Source organism: Musa acuminata, chromosome BXJ1-11, assembly GCF_036884655.1.
Source record: "Musa acuminata AAA Group cultivar baxijiao chromosome BXJ1-11, Cavendish_Baxijiao_AAA, whole genome shotgun sequence".
NCBI lineage: Eukaryota > Viridiplantae > Streptophyta > Magnoliopsida > Zingiberales > Musaceae > Musa > Musa acuminata.
The window spans coordinates 29,687,244-29,709,091 of NC_088337.1; the positions used below are offsets into that span (position 1 = coordinate 29,687,244).

General features: G+C 36.2%; 1 protein-coding gene across 3 annotated transcripts; it reads right to left on the minus strand.

The window, feature by feature from the left end:
• Nucleotides 1–364: 364 nt before the first annotated feature.
• LOC103971984 (protein SEMI-ROLLED LEAF 2) lies at nt 365–20,526 on the minus strand. Of its 3 annotated transcripts, none has more exons than XM_009386162.3 (20): nt 20,378–20,526; nt 19,875–20,069; nt 18,679–18,753; nt 18,480–18,595; nt 15,500–15,614; nt 14,187–14,312; nt 14,033–14,080; nt 12,966–13,168; nt 11,137–11,333; nt 8,334–8,614; nt 7,953–8,123; nt 6,181–6,579; nt 5,821–5,970; nt 4,565–4,640; nt 4,332–4,456; nt 1,872–2,063; nt 1,598–1,735; nt 1,295–1,429; nt 834–1,034; nt 365–733 (listed from the first exon to the last, which is right to left on the minus strand). In XM_009386162.3, exons 2-20 carry the CDS (start codon nt 20,007–20,009, stop codon nt 623–625), a joined length of 2,994 nt encoding a protein of 997 aa, XP_009384437.2. In that variant the 5' UTR covers nt 20,010–20,069; nt 20,378–20,526; the 3' UTR covers nt 365–622. The 3 variants fall into 3 exon arrangements, with proteins under 3 accessions (XP_009384437.2, XP_009384434.2, XP_009384435.2); XM_009386159.3 differs by having other exon boundaries at nt 1,598–1,738; nt 20,378–20,525; XM_009386160.3 differs by lacking the exon at nt 20,378–20,526 and adding an exon at nt 20,162–20,371 and having other exon boundaries at nt 1,598–1,738.
• Between the last annotated feature and the right edge of the window lie 1,322 nt (nt 20,527–21,848).

Here is a 21,848-nt window from a genome sequence, read left to right on the forward strand (position 1 = left end):
CAAAACTTGTGGTGAACCATGAGAGGGAACTGCTCACTGTGAATGTCAGATATGGTTCCAATTAACATTGTTTTTCAGACAAATTTTAGAGCACTGTAATTTACCAATGCATGTTAACTCTAGAAATTATCAGCATATCAAAGGGAGTGATGGCCACAGTTAACAAGCACAACACAAACCATCATAATCTGTGTAGAACCAGATATCATCAAAGTCAACTCATGGTGCATCTGCTGGCCATAGTACTCTAATTTACAGCAACAATATGCCAGGCTTGCCAAAGTACCCTCAAAAACAAATGCTTAGATTATACAGCCTATTTGTTTGGAGATCAGTTAAATTAGCATCTCTACCACAGAAAGCATCTCCAAAGTACATTATCTCTGCACTAACCAGTATAAGGGATACAATGGCACACAAGAAACATTCATGTTAACCATAACTGAACAAGGAATACAACTCGAAAGCATCACTAATATTCCACTGCACAAAGGTATCGAAAGTTTTCCTCAGCCTACCAAGTTCAGAGTCAGAATCAGCTAACCAGTTCCCTAAACCTAATCGCACAGAAATCTGCCTTTACAATGCGTGTTAACAGTGGCGATGAAAGCTGTCTATGCTTTCAGCAACCAGCGGCCTTCAAGAAGTTGTCGAAGGGGCTCGCGGGCGGTAGTCTCAGTGCTAGCCATGGTTCCATGGGCACAGAAGCCTGCTCTAACCCATGTGAATTCACCTGCAAACCCAGTGCACTTGGCATCAGGAGATTTCTTGGGCCATTGAAACTTCAAAAACATTTACGCAGAAGTGTCATCGTGTGGTCTTGATCAGGTTACCTTCGGAACAGTCTTCTGCTCATCCATATGGAGACTCGGTGATGGATTATCCGACATGGATTCATGACTGCCAACCAGCCAACTCGATAGTTTTTTCCTTGTGCCCATACCAAGAGCTTCACACTGACCAGCCATTGTTCCATACGGGAGAGGAGAGGTTGAGACAGATGTTCCAGCAACCTGGCCAGCTACATGGAGTGCCTGCTCATGTGGAATAATATAACCCTCATGAAAATATAGAATGGGTAAGCAAAGAAAATGACAAATGTTGAATAAACCACTAAGAACATGCAACTGTTTCTAAGAAGTGAACTGTTTCGATTGCTGAATCATCATGTATTTCTTGTAAAAGAGCAATATTTTCTGAATAGTCAACATTGAAGTGACAACTTCAGAAATGCTAATTACAAAATACTTTTATCATACTCAAAATGGTACCACACAGGTGTATGAAAATATACCGATTCCAGCAATTGACCGACACTTATAACACTGGGAAAAGCAGGTGGTGGCATCCTGGAGAAGAACCCTGGAATCTCAGTAACTGGTGATTGGCTAACTGTGTCACCATTAACTGATGAAGTCCTTGAACATTCCTGAGAAGTGAGCATTGTCAAAGTAATCACAGCTCAATCACCTATGGTTCATGTAAGTCATGCCAGACATACGACACTGGCAACAATAGCTTTTCATACAGGACCATCAAATTAAAAGACATGCATTTAACAACTATGAAAAAGTAATCCATATTGGGAATGACATACCTCATCAAAAGGGACTGATTCTTCAGACACAACAAGAGCTTGACCACTAATCCAGTCCACCGCTGGTTCTAATCCAAACAAAGGTGCATCTTCGAACAAGAAAATTCCTGCAAGTTGTTTGGCTAAAACATCCTTCTCCTGCTGAAGAAGTAAAAAAGAAAAAGGGAATAGTCAATGCAGTCATATTAGCTTTCAACAAACCCTTGATTTTAGCATACATTAAAACAGACATTGAAATTGAAGATAACAAGCAATGTTTTGTACAAGAACTTACATCAATTAAAGTTGACAGCCGACTAACAATCATATCAAGTACATGTAGATCAGAATCACCCACTATATTTCTCAAGTTGGAGAGAGCAGAATTTGCTGCTTGCTGATCACTTTCAGAACCATAGTTATTCATATCTGACTGAGGCATTACATAGATCTGGAAGTCCTCACCAATTCTCAGATATGGATCAATCTGGGAAAAGAAAAAAGATGTCTTTAGATATCATAGTTTTATAAAACTTTATCAGACGTGTCAAAATGAAGTTCTTTAATACAAGTAGATGAAAGAAAATTGTCTTGATCTGTATCTCAAGAGGAATAATAGTAGCTTTGAAACAATTAGATGTATGCACATCATTTTTAAACACTTTAAATTACTTCATCAGTATGATCATCTGGATCCAAGTGAAGTGTGACTAAATCTCATAGCCACAGTCGTGTGATAAAAAGAATATATATATATATATATATATATATATATATATATATATATATATATATAAACTGTGTAAAGAAAAAGGTCAATGGAATTCTAATTAACTAACGTACTCTGAGATTATAAGTCCTCTATGAAGGCATGCGCCCATAGATGTGTGAGTTTGTGCAATAATGGATATAAATAAGATACAATCATACAATCATGAAATAACAAGGTTAATGGAATCCAAAAAAACATATTTCATGGGATTACAAGTTCTCCATGTGTGCATGAGCACACAAGCTTGAATGCATGTGCAAGCCCACACAAGCAAAAGAAAAAGAACTGGTTCTGTAAATTAGTTCAATTAGGATACTGACCTAGAAAATCTACAAAGACAAGGCCACACAGTTATTTTACTTGATCTCCTCTTGTTGATCGAACCTATGAAAGTCAAAATTTAGCTGGAGAAGATTCTCAATACTTTTTCTATTTTCTCCTAGTTCTCACCTACCACCTATGTCTTATTGCAATAGGTTTTCATAGAAGCTTAATATAAGGTTTTAAATCTTGGTCTAGTACCAGTTATGGATAATCCACCAGACTGGCATGGTACAGGTTGTATATGGTTCCATCCCACCTAGTACTAGCAAAAATAAATAAATAATAACAAAAATAATAATATCAATTGGTAACCAAACCATATGGTCTAACATAATGTCAGCTGGTATGCATTGCATTGACAGGTATCTGAAATGTTTTCTCAAAATAGAAGATTGGATTGTCATGATTGATAAAGTTGGAAATATTCGATCAAATTTTATTTTGTGACTTGGTGTTGAAAATGAGAAATTTATAATGGATAGAAAAGAAGAGCATATTGAACCAACCTATATAACAATAAAGGTTCCCTACAAGCGCAATTGATCCTATTTGTGAAATAAGGTCGAATTTGGTGGGTGATAATGACCTCATGCAGATGCTAAAAGGCAAGCTAGTAACATTATTCAGGTAATATGCAACTAAAATCATAAGAAACTACTTGGAATAATAACAAGGCAAAAAGAGAGAAAGATATCACTAAATGGTTCTCAAAATTTTGGGAAACTATTGAAAAAGATCAATCAAAGCAAAAGGTTTACAACGTTAAGAAAGTGCTGAATGGCTAATAATTGAAGGGTTCAAAATTAGATATGCAACCAAAGCTCAACTGTTGCAAGGAGACAAAGGAGAACATAGAACACAGTAGAAATTTCCCACAGTTGCAGTTTCAACCAGAAAACAATGCAATGAATAATATTGGATATATCATAGCTGTAATAACTGACATTTTAAGTGGATTTTTAAGAAGCCAAAACGAAAGAGAAAAGAGACACTTGACTTGAGGACAAACATGATGCACATACATTTCAAACAGAATGTATCTGGTAAATGTAAAAGTCCACTGTTCCTCGGGTTAAAATTAATATTGTTGAGGTATTTGATAAACACCTAAAGAAATAATTGGAAGGATTACTCTCAGTATTACCTTTCTGAAGAAACTATAGTTAATTAGAAAGAAAAAAAAATTCTGTTGAATTTTCAAATAAGAGCTCGAATATTTGAAGAGGATGTATGAATACTTGATGTTACACTAATATATTCATGCACACTGATGTATGATCGGAGACCTTGTATGTGGCTTATGCAGAGCAATATGTATGAAAAAGAACAATAAAATGAACTTATGTACAGTTATGCTTTGCAAGTGACACCATTATCTCTTAAACAAAGGAAAATGAAGTTGAACTGGAATATGATGCAACGTATGTGTGAAAAACTCATATATATGTATATATACATATATATATACATATATATATATATACATATATATATACATATATACATATATATATACATATACATATATATATACATATATATATACATATACATATATATATATATATATATATATACATATATATTCCTCAATAACTATCACATAAGTTGGAATGCAAAAAGCAAAAAACCTCCTGAAAGAATTAGGAAAAGCGTCACCTCAGACAGCATGAAAGGTTTTAGCACATCATTCAACCCGGGAATGTGAAAGATTTTCCCTGCAAATGCTAGAAGTCCTGTGGCCAATGTGAAAAGAGATCTCTGACATGATGATGGAAGCAAACCTGTCACAATGGACTACTACTTTATTAATTGTTTCAAAACTAACAGAAAAAAGGAAAAAAACAAGAAAATTGAGCCTAAAATCTAATCCCAAAATTTGATAATTCTACCATTTGGCTCCAGGGAAATCTTCCTAAGAGATAATAACATGTGAAAGAACTGCACCATGATGCTACAATTTGAGTTCTGCAATAAGAAAATGTAAGATGAGAAAACTTTCTCAATCTGGCCAAGGCAGCAAATGCCAGAATGAATATAGGATATTAGTGAATAGTGACCATTAAAAAAAAAGCTGAAATGAAAGAAAAAAAAAGATTTTGAATTCTCAATTAAAAAGTCAGGAATTTTCAAATCACACTGTATAATATGCTTATGCATCTTTACATTAACCATTTGTGCTAGATTGTATGTATAATTCTTAATACAAAAAATATGCATATGTAGGGTCTGATAAAACATTCTGCTTCTGAAGTTTTAAACACCTTTGATTAGAGTTTGTATAAACAACTAAGAAATTACAAACTACAAAGTATCATATCCTTTTGCAAAGATAAGGATTCCTCTGCATAAAACGAATGCAATAGACATTCTTATGTAGTTTAAAATTATCTCAATAATTTATTTTGCTAAATTCTTAAAGTTTCAATACCTAATCTACCATCCCATATCTTTCTTTGCACGTGTATGACAGTAAATGTACTTCCCAGTCCAGCTACGGAGCACGCACAGTGGTCCATGATTATCTCAATAGTTTATTTTGCAACAATCTAAAGTTTCTGATCCAAGATCAAAGGAAGCATCTTCCTTCGAAGGAGGACCGTAGACAGTTGTTCCATGATGGATTTGAAAAGATAAATTCAAATTATCATCCTTATAACCTAGAATTTCTATTCATTTATGGCTTAAATAGACTTTTTTCTTATTTAACTTCAGTTATATTGAAGAAATTGGAAGATAAATCTTAAAAAAAGATTTTTCTGAATTTCAGGTCATTTTTCAGCTTTTTTTTTCATAATATCAGTATCTACCGATATACAGACACAGTACACTAGAACTGACCAGTACATATAGTACACCGATACTGACCAGTAGTTCGACCAACGATTGATATTGTCGGTCGGCACGAGATAGCATTCCTTGATTTAATCTCGAAAGTATTTTCCTATGCATATAAAAAACAGCATATTTTATATCCATGTAGGTTAATAAGGATTTTTTTAAAAATCATATGGATCATTCCATGTGCTAATTATTGCAAAGCTAAACAAGCAATCTTGAGAATTTGAGAAGCAAGCTACATGCTGAAAACTTTTTTTTGTCTAATAATTGTACACAACTTTCTATACCACAAAAAAAGTTCGCTCACCTTGAGATGCAAAGAAAGAAGCGTCAAGCTGAAAGAATGAGCAATAGCCTGAAAATCTGAAGGCTTATTATCGGCTCTATTGGCTTGTATCCAGAAGGCATAAAGCAACTGAGAAGCTTGATCCTCAGTTAAATCAATAACGCTGAGATTCTATATCAGAAAAGTCAAAGGAAATATCTTATTATAGTGCATCCCAGATAAATCGAATTTGATTGGTTATTATATAAAAAACAATAAATGCATTTAGAGGTATCTGGTGCCTCTGGAAACAGGACATGCAAAATTCCATCATGCTAACCATGTTATTATACAAGTTCAGATAAGGTGAAGTTACTCCTGAATCCAGCCAAAATTACTTACATTCTCCAATGAACCTGTATAAGTAGCAATTCTGTCAATAACAGAACTACTAAGCTTACTAAAATATGGCAAAGATTTTTGAACCCAATTGCGTTTCCACTCCTCATCACCCACAGTCCTTATCTTATTCCCATCATTGGCATCAGTTCCTTTCTTATCTAGATTTAAGCATTCCTTTTCTTTTCTGAGTTTCTCAAGTAGAGCAGTTGCTGACTCAAAAACTGATGTAGTTCTAGACTGCCACTTCTTCGTTTCATATAGATATTCTGATTCATGCCTTGGATGATCAGGGTTTTGACCAAGAAGTACAGAAAATATCTGATGAGCTCCCACACGAGTTTCGACATCTGGATGCATCATAGTCCTCAACAGTTGTGTCAATAGTGCATCTGGAAATACCTACAGATTATTAAGCAAACGAAGATAAGACATCCAAGAAAAGCTTCAAAATCCATCAAAATAAAACTCTAACTATAAAAAGTATCATAAAAAAATAAAATACTCCAGCACATACAAGAAATGACATGCCTTCTAGATGCATCTGCACGAAAATAGATCATTCACCAAGTGGAAGTCTAGAGCCTTAGGTCAGAGGCAACAGAGGTTGATAAACATTTAACTAACCTCAGTAACATGCGTCTATAATACTATGTTTTAGTCCAAACCTTTTTCCAGCATAAATTAGTGGAAGAACTTATGAGAAATTATGACCAAATCCTTCTCTCATCAAGAATATCTTAAAACAAAATGATAACTTTAACCAAGGATTTCAATTTTTCTGATGTGGAGTTACAATGTACCAAAATAATGCATGTCAAGAGGCAGAGGCTATGTCAACTGACAAAATTGTCTCGTAGCCGACACGCTCAGACTACATTGATCTGCATGCCCACAATCACATAGTTACATGTAATGAGTGGTATTTGCAAATTGGATAGATTGACATAGCTTGTTTTTGCAAACTAATGTGCAAGGAAACCAATTTTGCCTGGTTTGTCAATGCCTGCTTCTGCGTCCACCATCACTAAGCCCTACCATACCAATCAGTACTCAACTCCTTCACTGTCGCTTCCTCCCTTCCTCTGCTATTCTTTCACCCCTTCACCTCCCCCATTCCTCCACTCCCCCTTCTTTGTACCATGGTACGTTCTGACATACCTTGTGTCGATACATCAAAATGGATCAAACCTGTAATGGTCCAGTCATGGACCAGCAAGGATCCGATACCCAAAATTGAAGACCTTATTAATGAGACTATATGAAGTTTGGCATCTAAATCTAGAAGTGCTTAGAGTAAAAGCACTGGAGGACAAACAACACAAGCTCAAGAGGATGAAATAAATTAGATATAATGAACTAATGCTAGAAAGTAGAAAGTACAATCGGCAAACAAACTGTAATGATTCCTTATGCTGCTAGAATTTGAAGGAACCAGTAACATAACAATTAACATTATAAATTTGTACTGAAAGTCACCATCTCCACACTTTTATCACTTAAAGGAATTAGATCGGTTAATGAATCATGTATGAGATTTCTCCTACAACGTCTTATGAAGGCATTCAACTTCTTTTGACTGCATAAATCAACTTCTGTTATATAATTGCATAACATGTTGAAACAAATAAAATTAAAATACGTCAACCATCATTAATTTCCATCACAAAATCACTTGGCAAACATAACACACCACAGACACAAAAAGCTAAAGATACTTTGAGTAGGAAGACTCATTCCAAATTACCAATAAATATGCCAGAGAACAGACCAACCTGTGGATGTTTAACACTGGATGCCAAAGAGATTATGTAAGCAAGAATTAGCAAAGATCTAATGGTTGCCCTAGCAACAACTGAAGCAACTGACAGCTTCTCCATCGTCGTTGACAACAGCTTCTCCAATGTTATAGCCATCATGACAAATACCACGTGCACATCACCAACCTAAGAAATAGATAATTGAAAATGAAATAAAAACCAAAGTGTCAATGTGGCAATGGGACCTGAGAAGTGTCACATTTTTAAAAGTGAAAGTAAAAGGTCACTTTTAATAGCACTAGAGACTAAAAGAAACAGAAGACCACATGATATTTTCAAAAGCATCCATATATATACTTCATGAACCTCAGAAGATCTAAAAGAAATCGGACTTACTCCTTTAATAATCTCTAACAGACAGTCCTCTATCGAATTTTGAAGTGAGTCATTCCAATTTGATATTTGTAGCCCAACTGATTCGACTGTGGCCTGGAGACTTTTCCTTAAATGCCTGCACAAGTCACTTACTACAATTTCTGCAACCACTGCTCGTGATTTCAGTTGGCGTACAAAGGAAGTGGCAACCTGAACTATATCAGACTTTATCTGTGGGTCATGCACAACATTTTTGTGGTCCAGGTGTCGAACGACAGCAGCCAAAATAAGCTGTTCATTTTCTGAAAAAAAAATTCAAATCTAATAAATCAGAAAAGACAGCAAATGCACATGAAAAAAAGCTAAATGTATGTACAAAGAAGATTCCCAGATCCAGTGATACCAATTCAGGCTACTGAACAAATAGTAAAATTTGTAAACTGAGGGAACAATCTCTGTATATTACAGTAGTGGAATTAATTTGCAAATACACTTCTAACAAACAACTGAACCATCTAAAATCATTTTACTAGAAAGTAAAGTATTTGGAAATTTGCACTAAATTAAGTGGAAAAGTTAGAAGCATTCCAGTACACATTCAATCATAAATGGGCAATGATATATGTGGACATCGTCATACATCCAACTATATCTTAATAAGACACCTCCTGTGCAAGAACTCATGGAATAAGATCTGTGTGAGGAAGTATAAAGTATCTAGCTAAGATACACTCTAATGCACAGAAATATCTAATGTTATTCATTGTGATAACTTGCACAGACCAGGGATTTACCTACTGGTCCAACACCTGTTTGGTAACTTATTAGACCGACATGATACTGGTACCAGACAATACCAATCTATACCACCCAATCACTGAATTAAACAATTAAAGAATAAAAATGAATGGTATATATACAGGTACCAAGCTATATGTTTTCATATTGATACTTGATAGAACTGGCAAATATTGATTGCTATGCACCAGTTCGACTGGTAATTAAGCCCTTGGGATAGACACATGAAAATTTGCATCTGACAGTATCATTTATGGACTTTGATTCAGGGTATACCTTAGGGCCCACTGAAGTAGGCTTATTGTGGAGTGACCACCTTTACTGTTAGGTTTGAAGTAGGAAAAGAGAAGTGTACTTTTGCTAAGCTCAACTCTAAAGAAAGTGGATTTTTGCTAGATTCCTCGATTTTCCAAAGAGACTTCAATTAAATTTGTTTACAGGGAAGTGGATTCCCCGTCTGGGTGTTATCAAGTTGGATCAACCTACGATCCAAATATAAGCTCATTATTTACAACGAGGATTGAGACCTGACATTCCAGTTTGGATGTTAGGTTTCACATTATTGTGTAAAGATCCAAGATCCATGCCCAACCTAACAAACTTATTACATACAAAACGGGCATCCATACCACAAATTTATGGTCATATTTTCAATTTACTGGGCAGCATCGAACTCCTCGATTTCTATTGAGAAAATTTTTTTCCCCACTTTTGCAACAGGATTCAAGAGCAGAAAAACATAGCCCCTATGGAGCGATAAATTTTTTTAAGAATCTAGTATAAATTTAATTATGCTATCCAATATATAAACATTCTAAATAATCCTCCTAATTACTTTATTTGATATTTGAGAAGTTTGGCTTGCATGGGACTGTGGAAAGATGAAATATGTTGGGAGATGGACAAGAGATCTCTCTATAAACGACTGATCACACCTACAGTAAAGTCATTTTCAAAAGGAAAATAAAAATAAAAATGAGCTGTAATCGCTTTCTCCTTGATTCTCCCACTTCCTCCATATGAAATGATCAAGGGCCACTTTCATGGCAAGTCCACTTAGGCCACTTGTTCCAAACTAAACTTACCAGAATTTATAATCTACTTTAGGAAAGAACGAAAATGCACATTCTATTCTATGTTAACCTTAAAAGCTAACAGTAGAAATTTATGTGCATAGGCATTGCTCAGCTTATATTTGTCAAGAAATTTACTTAATATCTATTTCTTCCTTCCTGACATAGTCCTGCTAACTATTAACCAGAAACTTCAATGTCTGGTCTGATAAATGTTATACTAATTCTGATGCTTCAGTCCAAAGAAAACAAAAAACAGTCACTACCACCATCAGAAAAAAAAAGAAAAAAAGATTGTCATTATAATGATGGAGAACAGTGTAGGTATTCGGCTAGCTACCATTATGTAGTTACCATAATATTGTACATCTAAACAAGTACAAAATCAGTGCAAAAGGATCTCACTAATGCTGGGCCTGGGAAGGGTCAAACAGTCTATGTCTATATTTATTGACTGTTTCTACAACACGAGTATATGTTATTCATCCCTAAAATCATTATAGTCAGGTAGTAAAATTATTCTAAAAAGAAAATCAAGATGATAAATTTTCTGACCATGTTCTAAGGTGTCGACGAATAAAAGAGCAAGGAACAATTTATTTCAGAAACCTGAACTATTAAAGCTTCCCTTTTTGTGGACATCTCAGACAATGCTACAGATATAAAAGATCTCGAACTGTTATACCTCCTATAATAGTGTCATAGAAAATTCATTGATATTGGAAAAATGGATCTATGGCCAAAAAATTTGGTGTCTTTACTTTTTAGTTCACCTACATGCTTCTGGATCAAAAAATAGCTATTGGAACTAACAATGCCATGTCCTTTTTGCTTTGAGAAACATACTAAATATATAGATTATAGAGAAGTTCTGCTTTCAATTAACATTGATAAAAGCATGTTACAAATTGAGCTCAAAATATAAAGCTATACAAATGAGTTGGCAGAATTACCTGAGTTCTTTCCCAAGTAAGCTATGTCACATAAAACCACTAAAGCAAACCCATGGCGAGAAGCCCAGTGTCTTCCTTTATCAAAGTATGCAAACATTGGTTCCAGTACGCGGCGTGTTGTTATGCTTTCATTGGCAAGCTCGGCAAGCTTCTCTATACAAATCTGAGACCACACTTCAGGACATTCACGCTCTTCTCTGTGTAATGGTAAATAATGAATCCAAATTACCTCAAGAAACAAAATTATATTTTTTTAGTGCAAGAACAGTACAATGGAACCATTTCTGGTGGATATAACTTTTGAACTCTTCACCACCAACCAATGATTCAGATATCAGTTGGGCTGTTATGTTTTTACCAGTTTGACCATAGACTGGTACTGAACCAAAGAGGTAAGTACAGGTTAGTATTTAATTCTTTTATTATTTCTAGGTGATACCAGGCATAACGGATCAGTATACCATCCTGTGTACTCCCTGGTATACCTGTACCATACCGGTTTGACCAATCACAAAAACCAGTATCAGACCGAGTCTTAAATCCTTGCTATCAACAAGATATCAAGATGCTTAAAGACAAGTTTCATCCACAAAATGTAAACAGTATAGTAAAGAGGTTATGTTAGATATATTCAAGCTTTGAGGCTTTTTCACTTTTTACATTATTGGGAGCATGACAACTTTAAGGTTGTGCAAGAACCAGTCTGCTACAGGTGACAGTGAAGAATAAATCCAGCAGATAGCAGCCACTAAATTTGTAAAGGCCAACAACAAATTGTACATAAAGATGTCAAACCCAAGAAAGAAACACTTCTCACTATTATAATCTGTCATATTATTGTCTCTATAGAGTTTCTTGCAGTACAATCATTCATATCAAACAATATTTATAAGCAGATAGGCCACAAGAGGTGGAAAGCCTTAGTCACATGATTGGCAATGGAGGAAGAAGATGGAAGCGGAGAAAGAGAAGCATTCAAAAGGAGGTCACAAAATGTATCCTACTAATTGAAGAGAGTGGGTTTCTTGTTATATTTGCCTAATCACTTGTGGTCATACATTGAAGGACTTAAGAGTCATTTCATCAATTTGTGCAGGACCTTTTTGTCATTGCTGAGCAAAAGAAGTCGGCCTTTTTGAAGGTCACAAGGGCTAAGGGCCTTGACTGTTCACACATATACACAATTCTTTGAATGCTGGAAACACAGAATTTACAAAGAAGCCAAATTTTATTACAACATATGAAGCTTACAAATTCAATTTTCAACGCCGACCTCCTAGGTACCACTAACAAGGGGCATCCCCCGATATCAACAAGAGGTTCCAAAGTATTAAGATGATTGATGTTTAGCAAACTTCATTGATGTTCCACGTCAAGTTCAACACATAGCCCAGGATAAACCCCATCACAGCAGTCCTTTGTGACGTCAAGTAATGGATATTGTACAAAAATGGCTTTACACACATTTCCATGTTTGTCTGGGATCATTACTATCTAAAAACATCACTCCTTCACAACCCCAAGATCCCTAACAATTCAGCAATAAAGTATTCCACCTTGGTTTTCCTACCTCGAACCTCTCATTTAGATGTGCATGCATTTTTGTATGTATATTCATCATGACCAAATGCCTCAAGGTTCTACGTTCTTTTAGCCATGCTTAGTTTTGAGAAGTCTCCTAAAGGATACAAACATTGTTAACTCTCACATACCAATTCACAATAGAACATTAATCTATTTTGAATGGGCCAATGACAAAATATGCATAAAAGAATTATTTACAACACATTATTTTACCAACATGAAGTTTTTTGGTTAGTCATAAGTACCTTGTCAGCAGAGTAGAATCTTTACTTTCTGGCCGCTGCCTTATGACCACATTGCATGGACTAAGACCACTCATGATTGTTACAACACCTCTTGCTTCACCTCTAACTACTTCATCAACCCAATTGTGGTGTGACTCATGTCTTTCATCATCATCACCGTTACGTTCATCAGTTCGATAGTTTTCCAAGATAGCATAGATGATCTGAAATGGAATACTAGACAACTGTAATAGCTAACAGATTATTCTCAGAGCATGAACTACTAAAGGATAAAGTAAACTTCAAGCTCTGTTGCCAAATGATTCACGATGTTACACATGTTGTATAGACTGTGTCTCAGACCAATGGCCATGTCCATGAGAGAGTACTCAAAACTTAGTAATAAAGATAACAATACTGTATGTTCACAAAATTATAACTAATTCAAGCAGATTAATCAAGAATTTGTCAAGCATTTACTATTATTCTTTAATCGAGTCACTCATATTATAGAGACTTATCATTTCCAGAGTATTTTAGAGCTTAGCCAGCATGTGGATGATGCAATTTTAACCTAACTATGAGGGAATCATGAGTCTAATTTATTTATAAAAATTAAGATAATCAGTTTCATGCTTAATATTCATCATGTGGTGCCAAGAAAACATAGAATATCTTATCCAATTTATACAACATTACATCTCTACCCTCCTTACAGATGACTGGAGAGAAGTAACTTTCTCAAGCTTTACATAACTGCAAAAATAATTGGTTTTCACACACAAAATATATTAGATTGAATTAGAGGATCCTAAGGGAGCATTTAGAAGTATTAACTACTTGCCACATGATGAAATGCACTTAGTTTTTCTTAGTTGAGGAATCTGAAGAAACACAAATATTACAGCATGCAGTCTGCTTCAAGGTCATGTCAAAGATTTTTAAGCAGTTCATCAGAGTGCAAGTCTTGAAAGAAACATGTAAAGCAAAAGTATTTTCTCAAAGAGGTGTGAAGAAGAAGAGAAAAACAATTGTACGAAAATGGATTGCAAGAATCTATCAACTAATGAGACTAGAAAAGCACCCACCTCATCCAAACCAGCAAAAATGTATGGATGCTCACTCATGAACCAAATCTGCAACATAAGGTATAAAGTTAAATTTTATGTGCAAAGTATACAGAAAAGCTTTAAGACCAAATACGATGTGTATCCTTATAAGGATGAAAATCAAACAGATGACCATGGCTGATAAACATTGCAGACTCGAAGCTCGCAAAAGACTTTTCTGTTCTTCGCCATTCTGACGCGCAAGCATACAAACTTTCTGAACCAAGCCTTCGATATTCCATGTATATGTATTGTCTGCCTGTCAATAAAGTTGGCATAATCACATAAGAATTCATATGTCAAACATAAAACAATAGAGAAATGCCACAAATAGGAAGATGAATCTGAGCATAGAACATTCTGCAACAAATAAAAAAAACTTAATGTAAGAATTCAAAATAAATCAAGTTTCACCTTCGGTTATTACATCAAAGAAACACTAGGGTTTCATATCATTGAAAAGAGACTCAAGAAAAAGAAAAGAAGATAGCCCATGATGAAATAGAGACAGCAAAGCACGATCAGATCCTTTAAGCAGATGACACGAGTTAAGAGGAAAAGTTACTAATCGATGCAGCATGAAAGAATGCAGTGGCTGGAAACTCTTCAAAGCAAACACAGTTCCATAAGCAGCTAATGACTCTAAGCTAGACCCTTTGATTGCATTAAAGTGCAATATACAAATACTCCAGGCATTAAATATCATCATAATAAGATAAAAACTTCAGTCAGAAATTATCTTTTGGAGACAAATGTGCTTCACATGATGCCATCAGAATGTCATACCAACGGTAAATATCTGAAGCCACAATGCCAGGAAAGGCGCTTCATCTTTGTCAGTGAGACACATATCTCCACTGTACACTAATGCAAAGTTATCCATAGTGAGAATTATTCAGCGACTACCTCTATGTTATAGCGTATATGATCCTCACAGGTACCACCATCTAAGATCAGTATAAAAGAAACTACTAAGAACAAAAATGAGAACCTAGAAGATTTCTATAAATAATTGTGATTCTCAACGTTTTAGGACGATGGTGTCTGTCGCCTATCTTAACTGGATCTATAGTTGTCATTCTTCCCAGAACAAAGTCCATTCCAAGGAGAGAAAAGGTCCATATTTGCAAGTTTCCATCACAGTTACATTGTTCATTGCATCCAAAAGTTGACATCTATAAAACATGATATAATACAATTTGTCTAGACTACAGTAAAAGACACGTTAATAGGGCAAAAAACCAAATCAATCAAAACAATCTAATGGTTTGACAACACTAATAATGAAGTTACTAGAGCAACAGACCAAATCAACTAAACATGTGTCCCACGAAATCAGAGGCAGCTCGAATGCAACCCAAATACAAAGTGGCAAGCAATACCATACTTTAGAGTAAACATCAAAATAAAATATTATGAAACCAAACGAAATTTATATCCTTATACCTGGCTGCAAATGAATCTTGTTAAAGTTTGGCATCCAAGAATTTTTATTCCATCTTGTTGCTTGCTATCCAAAAGCTCAATAATTACATCCAACAGGCTAATAGCAAAGTACGCCCTGAATCAAAAGAAGCACTATGATAATAAATGCTCAATGATACACATACACTCTGCATTTATCATGTCAAAAACATGTAACAAAACAAAGTACAGGTGCCACTAGATGCCACCGATATATAAGAATTAGAGATGACTCATCAAAGGATTGCTCTTTAGATCATAACAATTATCGAACAAGCTGTTAGTGTATTGGTCAGTATCATACCAACCATTTCAAACTATTCATGTTGCCAAGGGAGTCTTGGTACATGGCTACATGCTAGGAACGATTCAAAATCCCATACAAGTGCTCAAATTGATCGGTATGGTATGTTGGTTGCACCTTGGTGCAACAATCATTAAACCATGCTTCTATGGATACAGAAAAAGCAAATATCCTAGTCAAAAAATGCTTGTAATCTTGATCTAGTGTTGTTGGAAAAGATTTAGAATGGACATACCCCTTTGTGATGTTTGAAGTTTGAACAAAGGTTTAAAGTTCTAATTGCACAAGTTGGTCCAGACTTGTTTGTTATAGGCCCAACGGCTGACCAATATGCGGACAACCAATTTCACCCACAACAGTTGCAAAACAAAGCTTACTCATATGAGAGCAAGGTCACCATACCAGACAGACAGCCTGTTAAAACTGAGCTGTACCAAGTTATACACATACTCTCAGTTTTTGGTTCTATACTTTCCCTCAAGCTATAGGCCTAAAGCTAACAGTTGTTGATAGCCCCTTCTCTGATGACAATTGGCATTGATAGCCTCTCTTTTTAATAAGAGCTATGCACCCGCCCCCCCCTCTTCTCTCTCTCTCTTCTTTCTCCCTCAAGATTGGCTCCCCTTCTCTCACCCATCTCTCTCCCCTTCTCTCACACAATAGGCTCACTCCCTCTCTGCACTCATTCAAGAAATACTAATCCATCCTGACACTCAGGACACTGTATACTGTATAGTATCAATGTCATACAAGTCCAACCACCAACTGGTATCAATTCTGGACTGAGATTTTTATCCTTGGTTTGAACCAATAAATGTAATTAAAATTTTCCACAATAAGATAAACAACAAACCCAGTGACAAAATAATATATAGATTATAGACAATAGACCACAGTATTTGTGTGACCATTGTTTGTTGCCATTGTTGTATATGGACTATACCAGCAAATCAACAGATATATAGAAGCTTGGATGGATTGTTTTGTGACTGGACCCTTATCTTTAGACACAAATGTTTTGTCAACAGCTTTAGCTTTTCCCTGACTTGTTAACGATACAATAACCAATAGCTTATATCGACATAGCAAATGTTTGTACTTAAAATCCTAAAAACAATCAAATTGGGCATTTAGTTGAGAAAAAAATTATCCTTTTACTAGAAAAAAAATGTTTTAGGAGTGGCAATGGTTCCAGTTTGGGAATGCTAAGCCATTCACAGATCTCAATGCAACATAACTTCTTGTCTATATAACCTCATCCTCACCCATTAATTTATCAGGCATGCCTTATCACAAAAAGAACTCTATAAATAGAAGTTCTTGCATGAAACCAATTGTTGCAATCTTGTATCTCTTCATAAATACCCAAAGAGAAAAGACGGCATACCAAATTTCCACCTAAAGAACAACACAACTAAATAGAAGCAACGAAAAAATTACACACCAAGTCTAATTCTTAATCCCATTAAGGCTACAGCACAAGAAAACATCGAATAGGTGGCATTTGTACTGTCCATCTTTTTAATAGGAAAAATCATCATTTAATAAGAAAAAATATATGAAATAAAAACAACGCAACTTCCACATAAGAAAACAACACAATTAAATGAAGTAATGGAAAATTTCCACATCAAGTTATGAGTGAAATAACAAAATTAAGAATTCCTAAATATGCATAGTCAGTTGTTCATAATATATATGCCTAGAAGGGCTTCGGGTGGGTACAATATAATAGAATATCTAATTGATATTGGACAGATTGAGGGTCTAAATGTCTAAGTATGGACCCATCTCAAACAAAATTACGTTTTAGCTGTGTAAATTAAAACCATGCTGAACCCAATTTTGATGCATCTGAGATAGGTCAAAAAGGTTGCAGCTGGTTGAGATAGGAGTTAGAAGAAATAGGGTTAAGAACCATAGTTTTAAGAAAAGCCTGCAGCTGGTTGCATTGGTCATGTTATCTTTTTTGTGTGAGACAATACTGACTCCATAGATACTCCTAATATGAAAAGTTATAGTCTTCCAGATATGTGGTACATGCTTTCTGTATCAGTAACTCAAATCAGAAATAACAACCCCCAATTGCCATGCAATAAATTAACCTTTCACCATAGTTATATTTCCTGCCTTATGATTTACAATAGCACAAAAACATAACTATGCATTATGCCAACACAGACTCAGGTTGACAACAATTGCGATAAATAGGAATACAACTAGATTCCACCAGCTACAAACTCATTTAAAATGCAGACCAGTAGATTTTCTTTTTCCTTTGTTGCCTCTTGATGTCTTTATTTATATGAACTTCCATTAAATGTAATATTGTACAACCAACAGGAAAGGGGTACAAATAAAAAGAGCTGTCACATATTCAACTTACCCAAGGCTTCTCTTTTCCCTACACATGATCAAATATCCACAAAGATTATTATTTGACTTTACCATATAATGCATTTTAAGGATGAACAACAAAAATTCCATTTATTTGAAATTGAAGTGTCCAATCAACAGTCTACAGGCGCACACAATTGACATTAAGTCACTCATGAAATCCCCTTTGAAGAGTTTTCTAAGGGTGAAACCCTTTAAATAATAACAAATTGGAGGCATAACTCCAAAAATTAAAATAGGCAACATGATTGTACAACTTACATCTGTTCTTTACATATGTAAAGCAATTTACTGTAGACTTCGGTGATAATTTTTACAAAGTTGATATGCTCATTTCGCAATTCTTTGTAGCACCTTTGCTCAAGATACTTTGCAATCTACACAGGGAAAGGTCACATTCACTAAGAGTTCAAATTCTTTACAACAGAATCTTTAGAATATTGATTTTGAAAAATCAGACCTTTGGGATGCGAATCGGATTCCTGGCAGCATATTCGCATAGCTTCATAATTTTCCTTTCATTTGGCAGACCATCCTACAAATTTGATTTAAATAGTCACATAATTTTCTAATCGAGGAAACTAGAAAGAAACATTAAGTACACACACTAATAAAAATTATTTGGAGCAATTTTTTTTTAAAGTGTTGAAGGTGCACTGCTTCAGCTGGGCCATGTAAACGTTAACAAGACTTCCTACATATCAGGTGCCCTCTAGGCCAAACTTTGAAAAAAAAAAATCAGTATAGATCAGCTGAGTAATCTAAATTGTATTAGCAACATGAGACTTGTAAAAACTCCACAAGAAAGAAATAGTACAGCTGGGAGATCTAAATCACCTTACCTTTATGACATGCTAAAATATACACAGGAGTGCTCCAACAAAAAGCACTAATGCAACTTTACATACTTGTATCTACTTCTTGACAAGTCTTGACAATTAAAAGGTCTAGATAATGTTGCTACTCTCATCAAGAGTGTTCTTGCTCTAAGATTTTCAAGGTTATCATATCTAAAGTCTAGAACACACTAATGCCAGGCTGCAGTTACGAGGTGGCAATTGAGCAAATAAGACAATGATAGCAGCGGTTGTCCAGAGGCTGGTTTCTTTGGGTGGGGAGATCAGAAAAGGAAACGAGGAGAGAATGTTGCTTTCTCTAATTTGGTAGCCTTACTAAAAATATAGAGATATGTAGACAAATTGGTTCTCTCTCTCCATTATTTACCCTTAGGCAAGCAAATGTAGGCCTCCAGTCATTTTTTGTTTCTTTCTGAAAAGAAGAGATTTGGAGATCAAGAAAAATATTCAAAAGAAAGAATGTGATTTTCCCTTATCTTCTCTGTTGACTTGTCTTCCCCAGTTTCATTTTCCCTTTTATCTGTGCTCTCCTCTTCTTTTCTCTCATCAAATAACCAAATGGAGACTAACATCAACACATCAAATCACTGTATGAACTAGAATAAGTCATCTCATAGGAGGCTCCTCTGCCATAAACTGAAACTAGGTCTTCAAGTAAGGCGATCTAAATTTTTTAGTCATCAAACAGTGTGTAAAAATAATACTGAAGAAGACACAAACTTTACATGTGCAATGCCACTCAGATCTCAACTGACTACAGCAAAAACCAAACAAGCTCGTGAGAATGGAGAGGACTCACAAGGTTTTTAGGGAACACTTCAGCCAACAATTTCTTGTATCGCTTGACCGGCCGCCGAGAGCTAGGGTTCAACGCCGGGCAACAGACGCACATGTTCCCGCAGGCCGGGAGAAGCTTTCTCGAGATAAAACCCATCACCTAATAAAACGCCCTCTAAAAATCCTTCCTCCGGCCGCACCAAGATCTCTCCTTTACCTGCGGAAGAGCCAAAGCAGAAGCTTTTCAACGACGGAGAACCCCCCACAAGCCCAAAGAAAACCACGCCGAACAAGATCAAGAACAAGAACCAAAACGGAGACGCAAAACCACCAAGAGTCCTCCCTCGCAACCACAAAGATCACACCTTTACCGATTCAAAACCAGACCAGTGAGCTCAAATGGAGGAAAAGATCCAGCAGACCAAGTAAAGAGATCAAAAGACCCTGTCAACAGTAAATGAAGACAAAGGGCGCTATGCAAGGTGCAGAATGTGAAGCATAAACTGCTGTGACGATGAGATCTACCGTTTTCTTCTTCCACCGAGGAGACCAGAGAAGCGGTGGAGACTTTGAGAGAAAACAGAGATCACCTTAGAGAGAGAGACAGAGACAGAGACAGAGCGTGAAGTGGTAAACAAGAAACAGCCCATGTGAAGCAAAGGTCACATTCTTTATCGGAACAAGGCTTTTGTCAGTAACACTGTAACTCTCTCTCTCTCTCTCTCCTGTCTGTGCCAAATGAATGGAGAAGAATTAAAGGAGCACTTTACTCTGGTTCTGAACCAAGAAATGATTATATTCATTTGATGCAATTGATGACAGTGCCATCCTTCTTCTTCTGATGACACTAATTTGGTGGTGTATCACCTCCTCTTACAAATGCGGGCTACAAACTTCTACAATGTATTAGCTTAGTAAATCGTTTTGTTAGGAAAAACAATTATTATTATTCCGCATATAAAAGAAGATATTGAACAGTCACTGCATTCAAAGATGCCTTATTAGGGTTCGATTACTGCATACCAGCATGGCGATGTCCTCTGTCTTCTTTCTCCCGTATCGATAATAATGGGAGGAGCGGCCATTTGAATTGGTGAGGCCGTACTCACCGCTGCGTTGCAGCGCTGAGTTCGAAGGGAAACCGATGTGATTGGACTCGCAGACTTTTGGGGCCGTCACTGACAGTCTCAGCACGCTTTAGTTGGCCGCGGCATGCGCGGGGATGGGGACTCGTGGAGGCGTTGGTCAACTGTGCCATTAGAATCCGAGGAGAGAGCTTCACTGTGCCTGTGGGATCACAATGCGTGTCATTGGATTGCTTGATCGCGTGGAAGTGGTATCCAATGCGTCTTACATTCGATCACAGCAGACTCGCGTTAGAGAGGATAATGAAAGCACTAACTAACCATCAGATTTTGTCGGATTCTTTAGACCCTTTTATATTTTGATGGATTCTTAGATTATATTTTATGCTATAAAAGTATGATGTGGTTTGTGTTGGTGTCAATAACCTTAAGTCGTGGTTTTGGATTTATATAATTGAGTTCGGGTCCGAATGATTGAGGATTTTTCTAAATGACTCTTAGACTGTTGAGGTGACCGACTGTAGTGGTCCGATCGCGACGAGACAGTCATTTCCTCTGGAAGGGAACTCCTCACCTGGGCACATCGTGGGCGCTTCGTCTTCGTCCTTGCACATAGGTCGGGTCGGGAGACTCGACCCGACCCCTCTGACGATCAAGTTAGTTGATAGTCACAGGGGATTTTTGTTTTTGTTTCTTTTCCCCTCTTTCTGAGCGCAATGGTTTTTATAGGGAAGATTACCATTACCTGATATGCCCGCTTGCAGAGAGCATGATCGTATTCCTGGTAATGTCTAACATCGGTATTAGCGCGGGGTGAAGGACCGGGCTCACGCACGATGTTAATGTGCCTCGGTCGACGTTCCGATCTGTTTTGGCCGGACGCTGTCAAGTCAATCGAGGCACGAGGCGTC

Bases quoted from the DNA above. Each gene is read 5' to 3' on its own strand.
- LOC103971984 (XM_009386159.3), bottom strand. From the start codon at position 20,009: ATGGGTTTTATCTCGAGAAAGCTTCTCCCGGCCTGCGGGAACATGTGC. The intron at 6,580-7,952 runs GTTGGTCTGTTC...AATAATCTGTAG, and splicing joins CCAGTGTTAAACATCCACAG to GTATTTCCAGATGCACTATT. The intron at 1,430-1,597 runs GTATGTCATTCC...CTCACTTCTCAG, and splicing joins AATCAGTCCCTTTTGATGAG to GAATGTTCAAGGACTTCATC.